General features: G+C 38.4%; 3 protein-coding genes across 5 annotated transcripts; 1 reads left to right on the top strand and 2 right to left on the bottom strand.

Annotated features, from left to right (window-relative positions):
• Positions 1-272: 272 nt before the first annotated feature.
• Positions 273-8,999, bottom strand: eif2a (eukaryotic translation initiation factor 2A). The gene is made up of 14 exons (XM_017466368.3): positions 8,949-8,999; positions 8,657-8,726; positions 8,490-8,561; positions 8,025-8,143; positions 7,184-7,283; positions 6,573-6,655; positions 6,342-6,415; positions 5,066-5,210; positions 4,646-4,762; positions 3,324-3,898; positions 2,991-3,101; positions 2,557-2,676; positions 1,605-1,670; positions 273-1,409 (listed from the first exon to the last, which is right to left on the bottom strand). The coding sequence occupies exons 1-14, from the start codon at positions 8,974-8,976 to the stop codon at positions 1,344-1,346; spliced, it is 1,746 nt and encodes a 581-aa protein (XP_017321857.1). The 5' UTR covers positions 8,977-8,999; the 3' UTR covers positions 273-1,343.
• A 1,559-nt stretch (positions 9,000-10,558) lies between these two features.
• On the top strand, positions 10,559-12,613 carry serp1 (stress-associated endoplasmic reticulum protein 1). Its single transcript, XM_047154786.2, has 3 exons — positions 10,559-10,809; positions 11,082-11,157; positions 11,902-12,613. Exons 1-3 carry the CDS (start codon positions 10,726-10,728, stop codon positions 11,940-11,942), a joined length of 201 nt encoding a protein of 66 aa, XP_047010742.1. The 5' UTR covers positions 10,559-10,725; the 3' UTR covers positions 11,943-12,613.
• Positions 12,614-14,932: 2,319 nt separating this feature from the next.
• mtif2 (mitochondrial translational initiation factor 2) lies at positions 14,933-19,050 on the bottom strand. Of its 3 annotated transcripts, none has more exons than XM_017466499.3 (3): positions 18,911-19,050; positions 17,210-17,318; positions 14,933-17,073 (listed from the first exon to the last, which is right to left on the bottom strand). In XM_017466499.3, exons 2-3 carry the CDS (start codon positions 17,312-17,314, stop codon positions 15,091-15,093), a joined length of 2,088 nt encoding a protein of 695 aa, XP_017321988.1. In that variant the 5' UTR covers positions 17,315-17,318; positions 18,911-19,050; the 3' UTR covers positions 14,933-15,090. The 3 variants fall into 3 exon arrangements, with proteins under 3 accessions (XP_017321988.1, XP_017321989.1, XP_017321987.1); XM_017466500.3 differs by having other exon boundaries at positions 14,933-17,068; positions 18,911-18,967; XM_017466498.3 differs by lacking the exon at positions 18,911-19,050 and adding an exon at positions 18,871-18,910.
• Positions 19,051-19,059: the final 9 nt, after the last annotated feature.

The following is a 19,059-nucleotide window of genomic DNA, read 5'->3' as shown; positions in this document are numbered from 1 at the left end:
GTGAATGAATGAATGAATGAATATCATCACAGTGAACAGCATGCATGACATTCCCTGCTGAACACCCCCCCCCAAACGATACAAACCATCACAGAAATTCTAATGGCTTCCACTACAAATACCATTAAAAACATTACTAGTCCTTAATGGTATCCACTAGACATAACATGCCACCAATAGAAAGCAACAAATTACCAGTAGAAACCCAAAGGGATTATTACAGTTTCCATTCAAACCAATGGAATTCCCATTATAAGCATTAAAACCATTACAAATTTTATGAAGGATTTTATTGGCAGGTTTTTTTCAGCAGGGTTATTCACTATGTAAAATTAGTGTGGTTAAGACGAAAAACGAAAAACAGTACTACCTATACATTTATAACAGTCAAAACAACCTTGCTGACACACAAATCTTCCTAAACCAGCTGGTATTCAGGCATCTTCCTGCTCGGAGCTTTTGGCACACAGACCCCAGTGGTATCTAGACGTCCAAATGCCTTTCAACGGGCAATCAAATTGCTGATGAATTGAAGCCAGAGAATAAGTCCTCTACAGTGATGACATGGTAAAAGGTGCACAGACGGCCTACAAACCCAGACCATGACTGGAATGTTGTCACGCATCAGGGTACAATTTGTTTAAAAAAAAAAAATTTAAAAAAATAAAAAAAATTGAGGGGGGTATTTTAATTTATGAAATTTTAATTGCACTGTTATTCATATGAAACACATAACAAGCAATCTACAGTTCTTAAACCGCACACTTAAACTACAGAAAAAAATGCTTTAAATTGTATATAGCCTATATAAAGGGTTGTATGTATTAATTTTAACTAGTTGACCAGTAGGAATAATTCAGAGAAGTAGTGGACTAGTTATCGATTCCACAGTTTAACCCCTCTGATCTAGATGGAATTAGATCTAAATGAAACTATAAAATAAATATTAATGGTGTACTTGACTGTTCTTTATTTTTCTTGCTGATGGAAATTTCACAACATATATTTGGAAGCTTGGACAAAAAACTTTTTAAACAAACCAAAAAAAAAAAAAAAAAAAAAAAATACAACCCAAGGTTCATGGTAACATGATCATTCAGACCGTTATGTGTGCACTGAAAAAGCTTCCCTCATAATCTTTACAGAATATTGCATAGCAATAATGCCTTCAGAGGAGCAGGTAACGTTTCATTGATTAAAAGAGGAAGAATAAACTGTAACACATTTACTTGTTCATGAATGTTTATGTTTATCTGGGATCGAGTCCAGCATGTGCTCTGGTTCAGCTCCTTATATGCATTAAGCTATAGAACAGTAGCGCTGTGAATGGTCTGGAAAATTAGTTACAGCCCTAACTCTAGGCTCTCGAGCTCCTTCAGCAGCTGTGCCTCCTTCTGAATCTTCTCCAGCTGCGGGATGAGATTTAAACATTGTTATATTGTTTTAAGGAATTGATGGTTTTCCGCATGATTCACGGATTCTTTATAATGTTATGCCGCAATACGTACTGTATATATTCATGGAAGAGTATAAACAAGGCCAGTGACATACGTCTAAAAAATTTTTTTTAAATAATATAAAATAAATAAAATACAGTCCGGTACCTGATTTTTCTGCATTTGTTTGCCTGCTGCTTGTTGTTCCTTTAACTCCTCAATAGCCTTCAATTTCTGAACCAAATAAACAGAATCAGATTAGCTTCCGCCTAGTATACCATTTAAATAAAACCTAAAGTAGCAGCTCATCCCAACACATACACCGTTTTCTTACTCACACCAAATACAGCAAATGTAACTAGCAAGCTGACAGCATGTAGTTTAGCACTGTGCAAACACAGGCACCTCAAAAGACATCGTTTGGCTCAGTAATACTACTAATACTACATAAATGGTTTTATAAAATAGCAGAAGATGGCCGCTACGAATGTTTTGGCCCTGAAGTTTTCATTAGCTTTGTAGCTCCAGTGCAAAATAAAGAAGGATCAAATATAAAATATAAAAATGAGTTTATAATATTGCACATTATGCTGGTTTTATACCACAAAGCGCTGTTGAAGTCTCAAATCCGACTGAAGGTCAGAAGGTTCTCAAATAATTTATATTAATCTGCTTGTTCTAATACATTATCGTTTCTATAGGAACAGCTCATCCACAGGGCATGGACTTGTATGGTGGATGCGGAACCTTTATGGAAGGAGTCTCCAGCGTAAATGCTTTGTAACATGACAAGCTGCATTACTGCATGGCATGCTGCTCTTTAATTAATAAACACTGTTGGCAAATCGCTGTGGCATAAGAAGAATAAAACACTTCGTGGCAAGCTGTTGGCAAATAATCAACTTCTGGCAACTAATCACTTCCACCATCACCTTGTCGTTGATTATTTTCCTACAACAGCACGCCCTGCTGTTTTTAAATAAACTGCACTGTCTACGTATGTAGTATGTTGAACACTGATCAGAAAGTTCTGCTCTAGTAACAGTAAGGTTATGAGAAAGCCACTGTAGGGCCAGAAATCAATGCCCCTTAATCCTCAACTGCTAAAGGCCTAACATACCTTTTTTAAGTTCTTAATCTTTTTGTCAGTTTCAGGATCTCCGTGTGTAGACTCTACAGGAGTCTGCCTGGTGGGTGGAGGCTCTGAAGGTGGAGTGGGAACGTCATCAGATTTATTTTCCTGTATTGACAGAAACAAACCGATATGCCAAGAATAATTTGTAGAATAATGTAGATAATCAATCCCACAGTTAGATTAGATACTGGAACACGGATATATCTGTTAACAGAGGAAACTGCATGGCCAACATACAGGAAAAATGATCACCGACACTCGTTTCTAGCTTATATTTAATTGTATTTTGTAAACGAATATTATGATGTCGATGATTCAGGTAACCCTGGTTAATAGTGGTACATCACTGGATAAGGTACTTTAAGTTCCAAAACAAAATCTCTTGAATACAGATAATGCAGAAAATCACCAGAACACACCTGTTTAGCTGCTTTCTTTGCTTCCCGTCTTCTCTGGTTTTTCAGAGCTGCCTTGGACATCTGCTTGTCTCCAGCACCAGGCTTCATGTTCTGTGGTGGTTCCTCTTCATGCTAGCAGAATGGGAGACATTTTGAATCAGCTTTGATTACACACTCGCATCGGCAGAACAGAAACGGATAACACAGACCATGAGGTTGGATAAATATAAATTTTTACCTACTAATTTAATTTGCTAACACCTAGTAACCATAGTAACTAATCAACATCTTCAGATAGGAAGATGTTTGAGGAAAGTGCTACCCTGCTGTCCTTGTACAATGATATGAGCTCACCAGTTTGGTGCTGCTGCTCTCTGGTTTGTTGCGCAGGGCAGGAGGCCGGTAGGCCTGCGCAGGCTTGGCATCAGTGCTGCCGAGCTCGCTTGCAACTGCCTGGTACTTCACCGCCTTCTCTGGGAATGTTCCAGGTAAGAATGGTTGCCAGACCACCTCCCAGAGTTCTTTCCCTGCTGGTGTGTCCTGCTTGTACAGAACTGTGCCGGTGTAGTGCCAGATCTTATAGCCATTACTGACCCTGAGCCTGGGTGAACAGGTTGCCGTAACAATGTGCTCTCCATCAGGACACCAGGAGAAGAACGTGGTGTCTGCGGCCTGGGGTTTGGACACCTGCTTGTACTTCTTCACATCCCACACCTCCATCTGACCCCTCAAGTTTCCAAAGCCGGCCAGGACAAGGATGTGGCCCTGCGGGCTGTAAAAGGCAGCGTTGCGTGGACCTGTTCCAAAGTCAAAAATGGGCTCGCACTTCAGGTTAAACACTGTGGCTTTGGCAGGCATGAAGCCGTAAACGACACAGAATTCTGAAGAGTTGGGGCTCCATATCACATCATAAATAGGGCCGTTCTTTGCTGTTCAGAGAAAGAAGCAAAACTGTACATAAGAGAATATCAAGTAACAAGAGAACATTTGATAAAATGGGGGTCAAGCCGATACTATATTATTTGCATAATATCACAGTGCTTACAACAAGAAATAGGAAAGTGGATGACTTTAAATAACAAAAACCTTAGCGGTGTAGAGTTATTAGGTAATTTACCTTCAGTACTTTACCAAAACAATGTCCAACACGTGTAAGAAATACATTTACTGCAATTACTCATCTCAATAAAGACTCAGGTAAATGTTGGAGTATAGCTTCAACTTCTTAACTCAATTTAAAGTAAAAAAAAGTCTGCCTCAAGCCACACACTGATTTTAGTTACTGATGTATAATTCAAGGGAATTTTAAATTATATTCTATAGTATAAATTATATAAGGAATAATGAATGAATGAAGAAAACTGAAATGCAACAAGAAGTTTGTTTACAGTGACAGCATGCGTAACTACGCAACAACAATCTCTTCCGGTATAAGATGTGTTAATATGTCCCATTACTTGCATACTCTTGCTACACACTCAAAAGTACGTACTTTTTCCTTCTCAAAAAGGAGTACACAATGTTTCACAATAATTTTAGTGCATGGTATAAAGTAGGTGAACTGAGACATGGCGTAACATATTTTCCTGGTTGCCGTAACAGTCAACACAGCAGTCGAAGTCCTTAACGCTGTGGGGATTTAAACTGCATGGTTTCAATTTGTAAAAGACACTTACGGAGCTGGACCACTGCACTGTCTCCGTTTGTTGCGAGATAGTGTAAAGTCTGCTCCCCATAGTACGATGCGCCAGTTTTATCCACTTCTGTGCTAGCTGTAACTAGAACCGCACTGGCTACAGTAGAGGGAAGAATTAAGACAGTCAGTAACAAATATCCATACACACACATTTCAAGATATTGTATTAGCTTTATCGATTTTGAATATTAATACATTTGTAGGCATGACATTTACAAATAGTGATAGCTGGACGCTCAAAGCTAAGGTCCGGTTCTAGTGACCAGATGGTTGCGGTTGAGTTTTAAATCTCAGGACTGCCAGAAAACCCAGAAGTCACTCTACATGTTCACATGCAAGTTGCTTTTAAGAAAATGTAAAATAAATAAATAAATAAAAATCAAAAGGAAAATACAGATACCTCTTTTGTTCCACAGCATAGTCACTTTATCAGCCTTGAAAAAGCTTTTGTTGGCTAGAGCTGAGGTAGGACCACCGAAATTAGGGTACTGATAAAGTCGGACAAAAGAAGGGGCGCCCTTGCTTCCAGGAACATAGACAGCGACCTTGAGTAACACAAAGAGATTAAATGATTAGCTGTACACATAAACTGGCACGTGAAAATAATCAGTTATATCAATAATTACGATATTCAACATACAAATATTACTAATTGAGGTCACTTCAAAATATCCTGTTTGTCCCTAACAGGGGTGTAGGCTGCATAGGTAGCCCGCATTTTTAACTGTATATGTACTCCTGAGATAAAATTTAGAAAGGACAGCTTTATTGTACGAAAACTCATTTTGAGCAAAGTTTCGAGGAACACTGCATGGAGCCTTCCAGAAGATAGGAATCTGTTCATCACACAAGAGTTCTAGGACAGTTTCAGAAAAATAGGGCAGACTGAATTTCTCTCTGCTGATACAGTGTCTAAACTACTGACCGTGTATGTTGGCTCTGTCAGTGTCCTAATCAAAATCAGGATTAGAGAAGTAAGAATAAAACACTTTGTGGGCATGCTGTTTTAGGAAAATAATCAATGACATGGTGCTGTTATGTGGGCCGACACAAAGCACTTACCATCCCAAAGATTATTTTCTGATAACATTTCTTCTTCTTCTTCTTTTTTTTTTTTTTAACCACAGCAATTTGTCAACAGTAACAATTTATTTACTTATATATTAATGCAATTTATCCCCCGAATTAGGTCACCTATCAATTCCCACCTACAAGCCAGCTCTCCCTATCACACAATAACTACCAATCGGAGAGGGTATTGGCTTCTTCCATGGTTCCTCCAGCAAACTTTATCTTTAAGAAGTGCAGCAGCATCACAGGGCAGTGTAACACAATCAGAGGAAAGCTCTATTTGACCTCTTCTGCATACATGAGCTCACAGATGTCTGTGATTGGTGCGTTTATCTAATTGACAGGGGAAAGAGAGTATAACCCCCCTCCCACATATAGAGCACAGCCAGTTTTGCTGCCTAGGTTCCTGGCTACGTATGACCGTCGCATCAGGGTGAATAGCTTTCTGCTCCACCACTCGAGAGCACAACAATTAATTAATTTTTTCAGCCGGCACTACTGTTGCTACGGTACACAACTGCTGGCATACAAACTTAATCCACACCTTCTGACCAATCAGAATTGAGATTTCAATAGAGCTCATGGGATCACAGTTTTTGCAATACCTTGCTTGGCTGGTTTCCTGGTGACAGAGCAAAGTCTGATACCTTCTGAAGATGAAGTTTGTTGGCAATGGTTTCTACACGCAAGCAAAACACACGTTTCGAGACACACATCAGCTGATTAACATTCATTAGGATCACGTAGAATTTTGTAAAAAGACATTGCACAACTGTTCGGCTGCAACATGTTTATGTGGTACTTGTAACAAAAATGGTGGAGAAACAAAGCCTTACCGAAGTTATTATTCTCAAAGAAATGAAGTTCGTTGTTCACACATCTCACTGCGACGCTTTCATCATCTGCCCAACCTGGACACCTTAAAACCCAGCATCGCACTCATCATTTGACAAATAACAAAAGTAATATTGATGACAAACTTAGGTACAAATCATGTGACTTCAGTCGACCTAAAATTTGGAGAGCAAAGATTTGAATCAGTGCAATGCTCTAAGTATTTATGATACAGCTGCATTTCTGCATCAATAAAGTCTGATTGCATACATGCGGTTTGAGCAATGTTAAAAAATTATTTATCTTGGCACACTTGTTGTTTCTCCCTGTCAACGATTCTCTGTGCAAAACATTTCCACGTGGTTTTGTTGAAATATATTTATTTTCTTTTAAAGTTGAGGTGTCAATATATTGTACTGTACGTTTTAGGATGGAAATTGTCACCCAAACCAATATTTTTCGTAATCTTATTGACAGAATTTAGCCACAGCAACATCTGATGGGATTTCATCTGATGGTAAGAGACTTATGCACACCTTGCTAGAACTGATTAATTCATTCAAATGAATGCAAGTGACTTGACAACCATGTTGTTATTATATTAGTTACTCACCATCCCTCTAATTTTTTCTGGTAAAATGCTTTGGTACAGTTGCCTGTTTGCAGATCCCACAGCTGGAGGTTAGCCTCACCCTGAGGATTATCTTGGGATTCTAAAATATTACAGGAATACACTCATGATGAGAAGTTTCTACTAACTGATTATACAGAGAATTACTATAACATGTAGCAAACTGTATCCTGTGAATACTGAAAGTTTCTCATATTTTAAATACGCTACTTTCTACATTGTTTAATCATATTGCTGCATAATCAGTAGATATTCATATCATTAGTACTCCCACGATTCATCTACTAAAGCAGTGAGCAACAAAAGGGCATGAGTTACAGAGATTACATCACAGGTAAGGGTTTTTTTAAAGGTAGGACACAAAGGGGAGTGGAAAAAGTGGAGTGCCTAAAACCCCTTTACCCATGATAAAGTCACTGCATCATACTATACATAATATATATATATATATACACACACATATATATATATATATATATATATATATATATATATATCATACATACACACACATAATATATATACATATATATACATATATATATATATACACACATATATATACATATATACACACACACACACACTACATTAAACTATATAATCATACTCTACACAAAATCATTACTTCGTAATGTTCTGAAGTATGGAATGTTTCAGAGTTATAAACCAATGGAGCTGGCCCAAAAGCCGGTCTTGTTCAGTTAGAGAGTCTGGTGATTTTTCTTCATCAATAATATCAGTAGGTGTGTTATAATAAGCAAATCACACATATCACATTGCACAGCCATGTTCCCATTAGAAGCCTTCCCATTATACTCACTGGTGTACTGCTTCCATGTAACCAGGATTTTATTAAGAGGAGAAAATTCCAGCATTGTGGTTTTTGGTAGATCAAAAGACTTCACCAAATCTCCATTTGCAACTGTAATCACGCTGACCCTGTGGAAAAAATTGGGGGCGGGGGGACGACACAGACATTTCAAGCCACAATTATTTCTCAGTAAACCTTCACAAACATGCCTGATGTAACTTAATAAAGGCAAATATAGCTCATTAATGGATTGATTGATTATTCTTCTGTTTTTCCTGGTGGTGAAGTTCTGTCCAGACTTCTCGATCCCCAGCCAGGAATTCCAGTTCCTCTTGGGGTTCCCCAGATGTTCCAAAGCCAGTTGTGAAACGTCTGCCCTGGGATCTCCGTCCAGTGGGAGGGGCCTGAGACATCTCTACCAGGAACTAACCAGGGGCTATCAATCTATTGTGTGTGATGAGTGTCAATACATACTTCTCCCCATTGCACCAGCCAAACAAAGTGCCATCCCTGCTGAAGGTCACATATCTGCTCTGTCGCTCATCTCTGAAACATAAAGATGATACTTAGTTAAAGATGAGGTCAAATTAGCGCTGAGAGTATCCTGTGCTCAATTCTGCTCATATAAATAAAAAGCTCACCGGTGGAAAGTCGGACTTTCCTCACAGTTCGGTGGTCCGCGGAGCAGAACTGTCCCATCTGACCCTCGAACTGTTATTACAACAGATAGATCATGATGGTGTTACAGTAACAGTAGTTCGGTAAACGTGGGACCGGAGTCGGTGTATGTGTTTTTCTCATCCAGAAACCCAGCGAGATATCATATATATCAACTCCTTACCGACTCTACTTCACGTAACATCCACGTACGTGTAAAACGCAACAACACTTTAACTATCCGTGTTAATAATAGCTTTAAATGAATCTGCTTACCTGCTAAGTGCGGTATGGGAGGCGCCATGTTGAAACGGAAGTAGTCACGAAAGGACGCGCCCACGTGACAGGCCGGTCTAAGATTAGTAAAAATATTTTTTAAAAATGTTTTTAAATACTTTTAAAAAATCTATTTAAATGAGAAATTATCTAATTATATCTATATTTTTTTCGAATTGCATGACGATTATTAAATATGTATTATTATTATTGTTATTATTATTATTATTATTATTATTATTATTGTTATTATTATTATTACTATTATTATTAGTAGTAGTAGTTGTAATAGTATTGTTGTTGTTGAAGGATAAGCGGTATAGATTATGGATGGAAGGATGGGTGGGTATTTGTGATTGTGCCCTGCAATGGGTTCGCACCCTGTCCAGGGTGTATTCCCCTTGTGCCCCAAGTCCTCTGGGGTAGTCTGCATGCTCCCCTGTGTAGGATGAGCGGTACAGAAAATGGATGGAGGGATTCATAATAAACAAATAAAAGCTGAATAAGGGAAATGTGGAAACATTCTTGATTGAGTAGTTTCTAAATGACAGCAATGAAACCATCTGGAGTGGAAATGTGCTAATATATAATAATAATATTATATTTATATTTTATATATTATATTTAGATTTTATAAGTTATTGGGGTTTCACAAGAATATTTAAATACTTGGGCCTTTACTGGGGAAACACTTACAGACAGGCAAATCACCCTAAAATCTTTAGATTTTATTAATCTCTCAAAGATATTATTATTTATGCATATGATTTAGAGTGCTACGGTGTCCCAGTCAGTACCATGACTTTCTCACACCTCCAGGGTCCTCAATTCTCAGATTACTGTCTGTGCAGAGTTCCACATGCTCTCCTCATGTTCATGTGGGTTTCCTCCTGGTTCACCAGTTTCTTCCCACTACCCCAAAACATGTCCATAGGTAGATTGTCTACACTAAATTGCCCTTAGATGTGAATGAGTGTTTGAATGTTGAATGTGTGTGTGCCTGGTGACCTGTGATTGACTGGCATCTCACATCACCTTGTGTCCAGTGTTAAAAGGATTGGCTCCAGATTCACTGCGGCCCTGATCAGGATAAATGGCTTACTGAAGACGAATGAATGAATGAATAAATGAATGAATGAATGCTCATTATTTATTTTGTATTATTGTTTCTTTATTACACATTCAACTGTATTAATAACATTAATAATATCCTGAATATGGAAAGAAAAATATATTATAACACAAGAAATAAAGAAAACACAAATTCATTCAAGCTACAAAAAAATGGACAGGGATGTGTAAAACGCTTATGGATGATCAAACTTTTTTTCGATTGAGACAATCAAATTCGTCGTTCAGTTCAGGTCATAGTTGAGTTCAGGGGGCGTTTCCCCCTAGCGTCACTCAGTCTGGATTCGCCACGACGGCGGAATACAGCCGAGTGGGCGGAGTCATCCTTGTGCCTACGTATAACATCCGAATTAAGGGGCGGGTTCATGAGTGTGCGTACGTGTAAACGCACGGGTTAATGGGCGGAGTCTTTCCCCTGAGTACGTATGCACGTATGGGTTAGTAGGCGTGGGTATCTCGTGCGTACGTATGCACAAAGAGGTTTCGAGGGCGGAGTCGTGTTTGTGCGTACGTAGACATCTCTCGGAGTACAGCGGAGAGCTAGTCATCTTTTCATAAGCGGGAAAGGTTTGCTTTGGGGTTTTTATTTTCAAATTTAAATTAGCCACGACTTAATTTGAAATCGTTGTACGTTAAGACCGAAAATATGGTGGCGAAACAGAGGATACGCATGGCGAACGAGAAGCACAGCAAAAACATCACACAACGAGGGAATGTGGCCAAGTCATCAGTAGGTTGAAGCTTAATTGATTTATCTAAACGCTGATTTAGCCTGCTTAAATGCTTCTAGGTCATACTTAAATACAACAATTCTTTTAGTTATTGAATGTGTATTTTTAGCTGGATAGTAATCAAAAGGCGGCCCGGTGAAGAAGCCTATAACCCCCATTACTTCCTACATTATACTGTTGATTGATGAATTGTTGCAGCTACACCATGATCACTTCCTGTCATCAACATAAGCAACACCGACATGTGTATATTTATTCATCTTTCCTGCAGAGAGGCACACCAGACGAGAAGGCGGCAGTAGGACCCTGGCTCCTGGCCTTATTCGTCTTTGTAGTGTGTGGATCAGGTCAGTTTTCTCAATTACCAGTTTCCTTTCAATTACTATTTGTATTAACATATGTCAAGACCAGAAGGGGCAAAGTACATTTGAACCAACCCCCCCCCCCCAATCCCAATCCCAATCCTCTGCTGTCATTCCTGTCAACAAGCCTAGATTTTGTTTTGAATTTGCAGGGAGATGTCTATTAAAATTCAGCATTTTCTCCCTTAAATTACCATACACAGTTTTTCTTTTCCTTCTATTTTCTGTAGCTCACAAGCATTTATTGATCTTAAAATAAAATAATAAATAAATAAATAAAATAAAATAAAAAAAACGCATTGATAATCAGCCTAATGAGTGTTAATGCTGACTCGGTATCTAAACTGTCCAATCTAAACAGCTCATCATTTGGACGTAAGCAGTGAAGCTGTCTGTTTTAAAATGAAGTACTCCAAACATACTGAACAGCTACAGATCCAAACGCTCAACCTGAGTATTAAATCATAGATATATAGTTTAGACACACAAATTGACTTTACTTGTGATGCGCTATTCATAAAATAATGATTATATACAGCTACTTTTGACTTTAATAAGTTATAGGATGCTTTATTAAAAAAATAAATAAATAAATAAAAAAAGAAGAAGAAGAATTAGGATTTTTGATAATCAAGCAAGTCATCACTATTCCCCATCTTTGTAGTTTAAATATGTAATAAATTAATCTTAAGGATCTCAAAAAATTTTATATCTTCCTTTTCTCCCCAGCCATTTTCCAGATCATTCAGAGCATCCGAATGGGGATGTAAGAAGACAACCGGACCATCATCATCATCATCATCATCATCATCATCATTACAGCTCAATAGTCCTCTCTTCTCTTTTCTCACTCTGCTGGCAAGGATAAAGATCAACACTCAGCTCTTTGTGTCTTATTTAAAATATGTGTAGCTGTGACCACAATACTTTGAGATCACGTGCCTTACAGGAATGGTGGAGGAATGAAAAATTGAGAGAAAAAGTCTAAGCCATATCTTAACAAACATTCCAGTCTAAAGAAGACTGCGGCTGGAACACCATTGTTATTACAAACCTTTCTGCCTCTGACTTTTACTACAGTGATTCCTCATACAGCTGTTCTTTTTTTTCTAAAGGACTGTTTCTATACACCATGAAATGTTTTAACTCAGAGGGGTGCCAAAATATCAGGTCTTAATTCAGGTCACAGTTACATAAGAGTTGTCCTGAACTGCAATACAGTGATGTGGATTATGTGGAGCTATGCACCTTTCATGCATTCCTGCCAGTGTTTATTACTGTTTAGGGCTTTTTTTTTTTTCTTTTTTTAACCTTTTTTGTTGGCTGAAATAAATGAAGGTCTTTAATGTCAGGTTTATGTATTGGACAGCAGCAATTTGTAAAATTATGTATTATTTGCTTTCCACATGAATGATCTTTAACAATAAAACAGTTAAATGAAGGCTTTGTTTCATTTTTGTTCTCTTGTCACAAACTGATTTGTGCCATTGTCATTCATGCCCAGCACAAATGACTTGTTTATTATTGTCACCTCAGAAATGTCAAAGGTGCTAACATTTACAGTTCAGCTGTAGCATTTATGATTTTTAACCAACGGTGATACAGGAGACACCTGAAAATTACACTTTTGTTTTTTCAGATGAAGCAGCAGTCAGGCCGAATGCAAATGAAAAACGTCTGGCTGAAAATCCAATTTACTTAAGCCATGGTCACATTAAACTTTTGCCTGGCTGTTTTCTTACCATTGCTGGGTGCTCATCTGAGAAAACTGCACACAAATTAGTTATTTAGATGACATTTACCCTTACCGTCTTGTTAACATTAGTTAGCATCAAGCTGTTCCGTTCACTGACATACACTAAGGTTTCTGAGGTAAAGTTATATTTTTCTTCACCCTTTCACAATTTTCTTGTTAGTGATGTTGGCACATCTGGAACATACAGGGATATAGACCAAATAGAGAAAAGAAGAACATATAATCAATAATATGGTGAAGCTTTCTGTAAGGAACCATTTACTTAACATTTTTGAAAGGATTCTGAGGTGTCAGTGCTTTGTAAATAAAAACAAAAACAAAAACAAAAAGTCACTTTACTGTGAAACTGGAAATCAGAAAACACTGCTTTACAGTCCCAGTGAAATATGAAACTGATTTTTTTCTGTCTTATGTTTCTAACTGCTGTAACAAAAGTGATAACAGGAAGTAAATTGTTTCATGGACATTCTACAAAATTAAATGTAATTATAAACAGTCATGTCATTCATTAATAAATTAAAAACGGCAATCATTGGCAAATTCCTGTAGTATAAGACGAATCACTTCAGGATGTTCTTATATATATATATATATATATATATATATATATATATATATATATATATATATATATATATATATATATATATATCCACTGTAATAGGAACGCCTGTTCACCTGCTCATTCATGCAGTTATCCAAATCAGCCAATCAAGTGGCAGTAGCACAATGCATAAAATCATGCAGATACAGGTCAAGAGCTTCAGTTATTCATATAAAACATCAGAATAGGGAAAAATATGATCTTTAACTGTGATGTGTGGATATCCACACACAACAGTCTTAAGCCTTTACACAGAACGGTGCAAAAAAATAAAAAATACATCCTCTGTGCCGAGGGTCTGCAGGCGGAAACACCTTGCTGAAGAGAGAGGGCAGTGGAGAATGATCAGACTGGTCTGTGCTGACAGGAAATTTATAGTAACTCAAATAAGCACTCGTGTGTATGAAAGTCCCAGGAGATCAGCAGTTTCTGAAATACTCAAATCAGCCCATCTGGCATCAACATCCATGCCAGGGTTAAAGTCACATTGATCACACTTTTTCTTCATTCTGATGTTTGGTGTGAGCATTGACTGAAGCTCCTGACCTGTATCTGCATGTTTTAATGCATTGTGCTGCTGCACCATTATTTATATTATTGGATAACTGCATACATGAGCAGGTGTACAGGTGTTCCTAATAAAGTGGATGGTGAGTGTATGTATACAGTATATATGCTCATGCACTGGTACGCGAGTGTATATTGTTCTTTGATTGGGGACTTTTGAGCCAGTTTAATAAATGAATGGATTTACAATGTGACGTTCATTTAGTTCGACTTATATTTTTAATTAATAATTATTTGTTAGAATAAATATGGTTAGATATCTAGGAATAGTACAGTTTGTACAGGATCTCACCAGTCCCACATTACACATAAAGCGTGTTTTCCAAGTGGTTTACAAATTGTCATCGGCAGCTAAGAGCTGAACTCCTTATGGGACATTTATAAACAACAATCACCATTACTAATTGCTTACCCAGCCATTAATATTGCTTATTTGCCCCACTATATAAGATCTCAGGGAGTTCTCCAGGTGAATCCAAAAAGCTTGTTCACATATGCATGATTTTAAGATGATAAGCAATTAATAAACAGGTCATGGTTGGCCAAAAATGTAGGTAAATTATCTTGGATGTATGGGCATCTATAAATCGATCATACATTCGAACATTTAAGAAATAACAGGACATCTACATTTAGGATTATTCTTTATAAATGAGGCCAGATTTACACTTAACTGATTATTTCTATACCTAATTATACACAGCGAAGATTATAAGAATTTAGTACACTTAATATCATCTGGTTTATTTAGCATTTGGTTTATTGTTGCTTTTATTTTTGTTTTTTTATTTGCAATGTATAAATAAATGTAAATTAATTACATTGCTACTAGATACCGTTTTCCACTTTTTTTTTTTAAACAGATTTATTTTAATCATGGAATAAATTACACAACTTGCCAGTCACATCCTAATATGGACATAATAATCTGATAGAATAACTATTTTGAACATCACATGCTAGTGATGTCACTGAATTTTGGGGCAGTCTCTTAAAATCCTGGATCCCAATATATTCTCTGCTGCTTCTCCGAGTCCTCGTAACAGATTATTTCATCTCCAGCTTTAAAGTCAATAAGCTTGTCCAATGACAGACCGCACTCCATGCCTGTCTTTACAACTTGCACATCATCTTTATGATGCTTTAGTGCAGTCAAAGCCCCTTCCCAAAGAACCTCTTTTCCTCGAATGAGTCGAAATTTCATCTTCTTGTCCAGTTGGCCCTTCTGGACTCTGCAGCCAGCTACTGGGACCTTCTTCTTCCCTACAGTCACATCAAATGTGGCCAGAACAGTGGCTTCTCCTACTGTATTCTCCTCACTGATCGGGGGCAGTTTACTGCTAAGCTCCTCTTTCAGGTCATCTATCAGATGGTAGATGACGCGATGCATCTTTAAGGGAATGCCCTTCTTGGCAGCCATGTCTTGTATTGACTTATTAGCGCCAACATTGAAGCCATATATTGTTCCTGAGAACGTCTCTGCCAGGTTAATGTCATTTTCTGAGATGTCCCCAACACCAAAATGCACTATATCTAAGGCACACTGTTCCTCTGCATCATAACTTTCAAGGATGTTCAAAATTGCCTCCACTGAACCGTCAACATCACCTTTGACAATGAGACTCAGACTGTGATCCTCAGCCTTGGTTTTCTCACTGGGTCTGCAGGCTATATGGTGCTTGTTGGCCTTGTAGCGAGCGACTTTCCTCTGCCTCCAGTTGAGATGTGCCAGACTCTCCCTCTCTTTCTGATAGCTCTCTTGGTGTTGCTTCTGCTTGGCCTCGATGGCTTGCTGATCTTCCTTCAGCTTGTTTTGTTCTTCCATGTATGTGCGCCACTCCACTACCTCCCGAGCCCTCTGCTCCGACTCCACCTCCAGAATTTCTTCGCCAGCGGAAGGTAGGTCCTTCCAGCCAACAATCTCCACAGGAATGCCAGCCCCTACACTTGTCACAGTTCGGCCGTTCTCATCAAACAGTAAGCGCACTTTAGCCCAGGCCTTTCCTGCCACAAGTGTGCAGCCTTTCTTTAGGGTGCCCCGCTTGATTATAGCCATGGTTACAGGTCCTTTGCCCTTGCTTGTACAGCTTTCAATGACAGTCCCCTCTACTAGACCCTTAGGGTCAGCTTTCAGTTCCAGCATCTCAGCAAGCGCTACTGTGGCTTCAGCCAGCTCCATCAGATTCTCCCCCTTTAAGGCAGACAAATGGATAGCCTGGACGTCTCCTCCAAACTCTTCACACACAACATCATGGGCCAGCAACGCTTGTTTCACTTTCTGGGGCTCTGCCTGAGGCTTATCACATTTATTCACTGCCACAATAATTGGCACTTTGGCATTCTTGGCATGCTGTATGGACTCAATGGTCTGCTTCATCACTCCGTCATCAGCTGCAACCACCAGAATGATTATGTCAGTAACCAAGGCTCCACGAGCCCGCATAGCAGAAAATGCTGCATGTCCAGGGGTGTCCAGAAATGTAATCAGTTCTCCAGAAGGAAGCTGGACCAGAAACGCTCCAGTGTGTTGAGTGATGCCTCCAGCCTCTTGCACAGCAATCTGGCTCTTCCTCAGGCTGTCCAGCAGCGTGGTCTTCCCATGATCCACATGCCCCATAATAGTGACTACTGGAGGTCTATTCACTAAAATAGCAGGGTCTGGAGGTGGTTGTCTCTGGATGTCTTTGTTTTCTCTGACTTCATTCTCCACTATAGTGGCCCATTTATACTTCATCCCAGACCTCTTTATAGCCTCTTTTAGCCACTTCTCCTCTAACACAGTGTCCGGTTCCAGATCATTGATATTTATAGCTGTGTTCAGTAGGGCCTCATATACATGATCTATGTCTTTGTTCATAGCCTCAGCAAGTTGAGACACGGTCATATACTGCTTGATCTCCACTTCTTGCTTCTCCTCTTTCTCTAATTTCACTGGTTTCAGGATAAACTTCTTACCTTTGCCATGTACTCTACCCTAGACAAAGCAACACACTCAGAATTAGTCAATTTTTCATACAACATCTTCAAAATATGGCTTACATACACATTTCCCAATCTTTTCCATAAGTCCCAAGGTTTGCTTAAGTTGTATTCTGTATAGGTTGCATTACCGGTTTAGCTGCCAAGTATCGTACATGATGGGGAGTGTATAGTGGAACATCAAGACACTGGGCCGATGCAGCCCTCCCAATCAGGACAGAAAACCTCTTAATCATGGCACTGATGACACAAACACACAAAATTGCATAGTAACCACAGGTGAAGATATCAAATTAGGATTAGTCAGAATAGTGAGCTTTGTAATTGTGATATCTGAAGGATACAGATATTAGTCTTAAAAGTGACTAAGATCTGGCATTTCTTATGGACTCAGGGCCTTGAGTCGGTATACAGGACCAATTCTAGGGGAGGGGCTCATAATCACAGGTTTGGTTTCATATTAAAATAAATAAATAAATTCCATGCAGGCTGGCAAGAGGTAGACATTTTTTGCAATGTTCTTAGTGCAAGCACTTGCACCACAAAGGTGAGTTAATTACAGTGCTCCAGTCCTATGAAAGTCTGGTTTTAAATAACAGTATAACGTAATTACTACAAATGTAAAAACAACGTCACATCACAAGTTGAACCAATCACATTACTTAGCATGCAGCACTGAAGGCGGTTATGAGCATCCACATCTAATGCGGCCCATGCCATGGTTCAAAAACAGCCTTCACACTTCACTGATTAGATTGAATTGTTTGGGCCAAGTGTAAAACTGCCCTTAGTAACAGAATCTGCTCTTAACATCAGAGGTTTGAACGTGGCTTTAACAGGGTTCTAACCTTTACTTCATGGAAACTTTACAGACCTTTTAAAGACTTTTTCCAGAAAAACAGTGATACACATTACAATGCATTTCCTTTACCGTGCAGCAGATAAAGGAAATGGATTTAGACTCGTAGTGTCAATAGTGGGTCAAAATTACTTTGCCAACAGAGTATCCAAACTTTTCCCAATATATTTTCTTGAGTTTCATATTTTCTACATGCCTTTAAGTGTCTTAGTCGTCCAGGCTTTCCAGACCTGTATCAGACAATCTATATCCTATGTTCAAGATCTGTATCTTGACATAAAAAAGTCAGTGGATTGGATTAGATCAGAAAACATGTCAAATCCAATTTGATAACGATCCAGAGCTGCAATCCAATCTCAATACTGATATTAGGGGTCTACAAGAGTTTTTTTAGTTTTCTAGATCAGTGGTTCTGTAAAGCACAGCCAAGCAATCGGTGATTTTAAATTACATTTTGGAAATCACAACCCAACATCCTCAAAGTACTGAGTTCCTGAATGGATTTAATCTTACCTTAATAACGCAAAACCAAGTAGGCTTATAAATATACCTGAATCTGATGTCATTTTAATAATAATAAAAAAATGTCCTATAAATGGAAATGTCAGTAATAAAAAGCTCTATGGATAAAACAACAAGCCCAAATACTGTTGTATACTTGTAAACATTTAGTGTAGGTTCAATTTTTTTTTTTTTTTTTAAATGTACTGAGGGGGGTCCGTGTAATTTACTTCACAGTTAATGGAGTCTCTGTCTAGAATAAGTTTGAAAAACCCCTCTCTACAGATCACATGCTGCATTCAACATATCCAACAACAGGAAATACTGCAATAGTCTTCAATAGTATCTAATCACATATTTACTAACACACTTTAATACACCAACATCACAATACGCGTATAATACAGCACTAGATACTGTTAGATTACATACTGAAGCATGCAGCATTAACCAATTGACTTTGAATTCTTACCGTCCCAAAGCTTCCGGCTTGATTTAAGACTTCCTGTGACGTGTCATGTCGTCACTTCCGTTGAGAGTTGCCTGTTCCTGTGGAGCTGTCAAATTAGTTAGTGGAGTGTTGCTGTTTGTGTGTTTGTTCTCTGTTGTAGGGGAAAAAAC

This window comes from Ictalurus punctatus, chromosome 4, assembly GCF_001660625.3.
Source record: "Ictalurus punctatus breed USDA103 chromosome 4, Coco_2.0, whole genome shotgun sequence".
Classification (NCBI taxonomy): domain Eukaryota; kingdom Metazoa; phylum Chordata; class Actinopteri; order Siluriformes; family Ictaluridae; genus Ictalurus; species Ictalurus punctatus.
The sequence above is the reverse complement of the archived record's forward strand: the minus strand, read 5'-3'. Positions and strand labels throughout refer to the sequence as shown.

What these genes read in the sequence shown, in the direction of transcription:
- eif2a (XM_017466368.3), bottom strand. Translation starts at nt 8,976, where the DNA reads ATGGCGCCTCCCATACCGCACTTAGCAG. An exon ending in TCCCATACCGCACTTAGCAG is followed by an intron (nt 8,727 to 8,948) that starts GTAAGCAGATTC and finishes TTGTAATAACAG; the next exon opens with TTCGAGGGTCAGATGGGACA. An exon ending in CAGTGCAGTGGTCCAGCTCC is followed by an intron (nt 3,899 to 4,645) that starts GTAAGTGTCTTT and finishes TTCTCTGAACAG; the next exon opens with CAAAGAACGGCCCTATTTAT.
- mtif2 (XM_017466498.3), bottom strand. An exon ending in GATACTTGGCAGCTAAACCG is followed by an intron (nt 17,074 to 17,209) that starts GTAATGCAACCT and finishes TGCTTTGTCTAG; the next exon opens with GGTAGAGTACATGGCAAAGG.
- serp1 (XM_047154786.2), top strand. Translation starts at nt 10,726, where the DNA reads ATGGTGGCGAAACAGAGGATACGCATGGCGAACGAGAAGCACAGCAAA. An exon ending in GGAATGTGGCCAAGTCATCA is followed by an intron (nt 10,810 to 11,081) that starts GTAGGTTGAAGC and finishes TCTTTCCTGCAG; the next exon opens with AGAGGCACACCAGACGAGAA. An exon ending in CTTTGTAGTGTGTGGATCAG is followed by an intron (nt 11,158 to 11,901) that starts GTCAGTTTTCTC and finishes TTTTCTCCCCAG; the next exon opens with CCATTTTCCAGATCATTCAG.